This window comes from Malus domestica, chromosome 12, assembly GCF_042453785.1.
Source record: "Malus domestica chromosome 12, GDT2T_hap1".
Classification (NCBI taxonomy): Eukaryota; Viridiplantae; Streptophyta; class Magnoliopsida; order Rosales; family Rosaceae; genus Malus; species Malus domestica.
In genome coordinates, this window is record NC_091672.1 from 24531238 (window position 1) to 24536764 (window position 5527).

The 5527-nt window shown below is 37.6% G+C and overlaps 1 protein-coding gene across 1 annotated transcript; it reads right to left on the reverse strand.

The window, feature by feature from the left end:
* Positions 1-840: 840 nt before the first annotated feature.
* On the reverse strand, positions 841-4214 carry LOC103451209 (receptor-like protein 7). The gene has a single exon (XM_029089885.2). It carries the CDS (start codon positions 4212-4214, stop codon positions 1032-1034), a length of 3183 nt encoding a protein of 1060 aa, XP_028945718.2. The 3' UTR covers positions 841-1031.
* Between the last annotated feature and the right edge of the window lie 1313 nt (positions 4215-5527).

A 5527-nucleotide genomic window follows, 5' to 3' on the forward strand; every position in this document is an offset into this window, starting at 1 on the left:
TGTAGAGTTTAAGCTTTTACGAGAGCGTTTGCCGAAAGAAATGAAGACGTTCATTGACATATTGAACTACTTGAAGAGAATGAGTAGTTTCCGGACCACAAGAATTGTATACAGAATTTTGTTGATTGTCTGCAGAAAAAAGTTTCTCAAAGTTCAAATTATTAAAAGCATAATTGCAATCAACCATAAAGGTTAGATGGACTTGCTTTGATATTGATAGAAAGTGGTTTCTTAGACAAAATTGATTATGAAGGTTTAATTGATGATTTTATCGCAAAGAACGCATGAAGAAGCATCTTTAAGTGAAACTTCAATGCTAGACTTTTTTAAGTTTTGTTCATTTGTTTCCTAAGATTGAACTAGTTGTTGATTATTTAGTAATATGGTTATTTTTGTAGCTTTCTTTACTTTTAATGATATTTAGAAACCGATAATTATTGTGAGTTTTTAAGTTTGTTTTGGTATTTGCTTTTTAGCACCAATACATTGTTCAATTTTTTTTCTAAAACTGTCTTAAAAATTATCCTTTTATAAATTTGGCACAAGACCCTTAAAATATCTCAGAGGCAGCCCTGAGGTACACACGGTAAGTGCAGGGAAACAGTCCTCGCAAGTTGGAACGGCAAGGGCGGAAACAATATAGCCCCTGCAGATTCTGAGCAGCAGCGGCACGGTGGTACGTTAGGTTTTCTTTAGACCTAGCTCTCGATGCTAAGTAGAATTGTACACCCAAAATACTTTCTTATTTATTATTCACTAAAGCTGTACAATATATACACACACAAACCTTGTCTTACAAGGAAAACTATAAACACAACATATTTCCTTCCTAGTAAAAGACTCCTACAATGTCTCCAATGATTCTTACAATATATATTCTTAACGACTCAAGTTAACAGAAGGTTGTGCCTCGAACCGTGTCTTTCGACAGGGTTCAATCCTGTTTGCTGGAACTTCACAACTCATAATACAAAACATTTCAAAGAGAAAATGTTACTGCAGAGCACGGTGTATTGCTCTTCGTAATCATTTCAACGGGTCCAGCCTTGGTGTATGTGAACATGTCTTCGATGAGGGCCAAATCTTTCCTCCAGCTGAGGGAATATCTTAGCAAGGATTTTATACATGGTTTTGTAATACCATTTACTCCACCTCTTGCAAAACGCAAGTGATCCAGTAGCAATTCCAAAGCCAACAATAAATCCAACTTCAGCACCAATCAGATCCCATTCAATTCCGTGCGTAGAATTTGAATCTTTGCCTTCTAATGTTGGTGACAACCTTGCTGATCCGTCATCTATGTTACCTAGCGATAACGGTGGCCCATATAATCCTTTATTGCCTACGAAGGAATCTGCTGAAAAAGACTGAATCTGAGTGCCGGTTGGAATCTTCCCGACTAGTCGATTGTTCGAGAGATTCAGGAATGAGAGGAAATTAAGTTTGGAAAACTCTGATGGAATTGTTCCGCTCAATCTGTTGTTCGAAAGGTCTAACGATTCAAGTTGTCGTAGGTTGCCTAATAACGATGGGATTGAGCCGGTGAGAGCATTACTGGACAAGTTGAGGCCATAGAGGGATTTCAGCTCTCCCATATCCTCAGGTATTGATCCACTAAACTTGTTGCATGAGATGTCAATCAAGGTGAAAACAGTTAGAATCTTTACCAACTCCATTTGCAGACCTTTACTGGTAACTGTTATAGCATCCTGATAGTACACCTGCTCGAACTCAAGAACTTGAAATCGGAGGTGATTAATCTTTGACATGGCACCGTCTTCGTCAGCCATCATTGCTTGCCATGTTTTCAAAAAACTTCCTGGTATTTCGCCAATAAAATTATTGCGAGCTATGTCAATAATTTGAAGCTTTGTCCAGGCACTGTTGGTTTTGAGGCATTCAATGCGATCATAAAGTTTGTTGCAGCGCAAGACAAGTACACGCAAGCTGGATATGCTCTTCAGTAAGCACGGAAAGACATCTGTTATCTGATTGTTTCCCAGGTTTAACACCTCTAACATTGTGCAATTGGCTAGAGATTTTGGGAACTGACCACCAATCACATTGCCATTGAGGTCTAGAGTTTGTAGACTGCAGGGCTGAGGAAAATTATCTGGAAGAGTGCCAGAAAGTTTGTTTCCCCTTAAATTAAGTACTGCCAGTGTCTGGCTCATCGCAGTCAAGCACTGGGGAATCGGGCCACTTAGAGAATTATTGGACAAATCAAGAACCTGAAGATATGGTTTGTTGCACATTGATTCTGGAATGCTTCCATTTAACTTGTTGCTTGAAAAAGAGAAGAACATAGTGTACGTAAGGAAATCACCAATGTCAGCCGGAATGCTTGAGCTGAAATTATTTCTTGAGTAATCCAGATAAGTGGCCAATTGTGGAAGCATTGGGATTTGTCCCTGAAGCTGGTTGGAATGAAGGTCAAGCAGAGACAAAGTAGAAGTAAGATTGAGGAAAGGACCTTGTAGAGTTACCAGAGAGTTGCAAGAAAGATTTAGTTGAACAAGATTACTGATTCTCCAAATCCAGTTGGGTATCTCACCATGAATCTGGTTTTCTGATAGGTCCAAAGTGCTTAATGTTGATTGATTTCTCAAAAAACCTGGGATTCTTCTCAAATTGCCAGAAGCTAACTTCAATGTGGTAATTTTCGGAAATGAAGAATGAGAGGAATTGGTGTGATTGTAATTAATAGACAAGCTATTGCATGAAAGATCAAGACTTGAGAGATTTTTCAGCTGCTGAATATTATTCAGAAGGAAAGAGCCAGTGAAGTTGTTTGAAGAAAGTGAGAGTATTCTAAGCTCTCGTAGATTAAAGATGGACACAGGTAGAGGACCTTCCAAACTGTTGCTGCTCAATTCAAGGTTGTATAGGGTACAAATATTTCCAAATTCAGGCAACTGACCAGAGAAGTGATTGTTGGAAAGCTGTAACTTTTGCAGCAAGGGAAGCGAAAACACAGAAGGTGGAATAGTCCCATCGAGTAGATTGTGTCGCAAATCGAGGTTCACCAGATTAGTAAGGTTTTCCCAGTGAGAGGAATTAATCTGACCTGTTAGCTGATTGTAAGAAAGATTTATTATGGTCAGATGCTTTGCCATACTGAAGGATGGAATTGAACCGTTGAACTGGTTTCTCGACAAGTCCAAATAAACCAACTGTGTAAGGTCTTCCATTGATCTCGGGATTGACCCAATGAAATTGCAAGTTGAAACATCTACGTTGGACAGCAGTTTGAGGTTGCCAATAGAGTTTGGAAGGAACTGGCCCGAAAAATTTGCCCCATTGAGAACCAGGGATTGAAAAGATCCACTCTTCGGAAATTCTGGTAAGGATCCTTGAAGCTGCGGATTACCAGATAAGTCAATACTCTGTAGTGTAGGTACGAGGAAGATCTTCACCGGAAATGTACCATATAATCCAGAATTCATGAGGAGCAAGGAAGTCAAATTTTTGAACTTTGAGAAGAATTCCGGAACTTGAGTAGACAGATTATTGTTCTCTATCCGAACAACTGAGAGTGATTGAAGCTTCAGTAATGAACTATCAATAGGGCCTGAAAGATTACAAGCTGATAAGCTCAACACTCTCAAGTTTGGGAGTGAAGACGATATCGCTTGGCACCAATTGCTCCCCTGTTCTGATATCCTTACGCCATCTAGATGAAGTTCAACAAGCTCAGAAAACTTCCGAATGAGCACATTCAAATTCGGATTCTCAAGATTCAGTGAAGGATTTCCTGGAAAGTAAAAGGTAGATAAGTCAAGAATTTCCAACTTTGTCAAATGTGAAATCTCAATGGGAATTTGCCCGGAATAAGCAGTATTAGACAAGTTTAGATAGCTCAAATTGGTAAGCTTTCCAATTGCAGATGGAATTTGAGAGCCATAACCAACTTCATTGTCGGCCAAATTGAGGCTTTGAAGATGTTGAAGATCAAAGAGGCTGCTTGAATTGCCAATGTTGCCTGAAATACATTCACCACTGATGTCAAGACCAACGACACGTCCATCACTGCAACTAAGACCAGCCCAAGAACAGCAGTCAATGCTTGAATTCCACGATACGAGCTTAGAGGAAATGGAAGGATCAAATACAAGGCTTTGTTTGAAATGGAGCAATGCAAGTTTCTCATCTTGAAGACATTGGCTGTGAACTGGGATGACATTAACACAGAGGTGGATCAACTTAACAGTCATTAAAACTAAAAAGAAAGGGAGCAAAGTTTTCATCTTGATAAACTTTTAGAGACACTGCTGGAAGATAATTAGGTGCTGTTAATGGATACGGTGGCTGGCGGCTATAATCTTGTGGAAAACACCTTCATGAAATTTTTCAATATTAGCTCGACTTCGAAGTCTTTAATTAACCATCAAAATAATTTTTCTGACTCGAACCAGGAAAAATGGGGCAGGAAAATAAGGGTTTGAAATATTATATATCTCTTACGTAACAGATGCTATCAACCTTTTCTTTTATATTTTTTACTTGTTTTGCTTGTCAAACCATACAACAACAATGACTTATCCCATTAAGTGGAGTCGACAGTATGAATTTTAAAATGCTATTACGCTCGGTTTTACACCAGGTCTATTGTTAGCTCCAAGTACTTCATGTCGTTTCTTAACGTCTTTCCAAATTTTCTCTTTTCTTATGATTTTGCTTGTCAAACAAGATGCAGGAAATTTTAAATTGTGACGATGTCATTTCATCGAAAGCACTGTATATGTTACATTTTGATGACAAACAGTTTGGCTAGGTTATTACAGTTTGAATAATTCTTGGAAAACAAGATCATAGAATCTCAATTTTTTTTTTTGTTCAAAATAACAGAATAATTAGAAGAATCGGTCTTCAATTCTGACCAAGCGGTGGTTGTCTCTCACATCTATATTAATTAATTCTTGTAAGGCCTGGTTATTGCAAAACCAGACCGTCATCATCCTTAAATAATTAGATTTTAAAGATTTAAATGGTGCATGTTTTAACACTATTTTAGGGCCTAAACATATATAATGTAATAGGCTCCCTTCAATCTTATTGCCTGAAAAATATGTACGTAGGTTCTTATGTACCAAATATCTTCACTATTTTGGTTTTTAATTGGTGCTTGGCGTATTAAACAATGAACATGCGAATTTCTAATTTGGAATGCATCATTTTCTTGGTAAGAAATGTTGATTTCAATGCCAAGGATTCTAATCTATAATTTTAGGGTGTATTTTTGCTTATCACCAGGAGAATAGGCACTATATGGCCAGCATTGGCCTAGGCCTACCCTCACTCTTTCAGCTTTCTAAATAACTGGTATTATACTTTCATTTTTTCTTTATAAACTCATTATGTGGATTCAGCAGCTTTAATTGGTTTATGAGTAGTTTCTTCAAGCATTATCTAAGATTATTCATTTACTTCAAATATTTTACTTTCCTTTTGTCAATTTACACATATAAATACATTTAAAACATATAAATTGCGCGAAACACGCCGTGATTAAAAAAATACCTTATGT

Excerpts from the sequence above, each read along its gene's own strand:
- LOC103451209 (XM_029089885.2), bottom strand. The coding sequence starts at position 4,214 with ATGACTGTTAAGTTGATCCACCTCTGTGTTAATGTCATCCCAGTTCAC.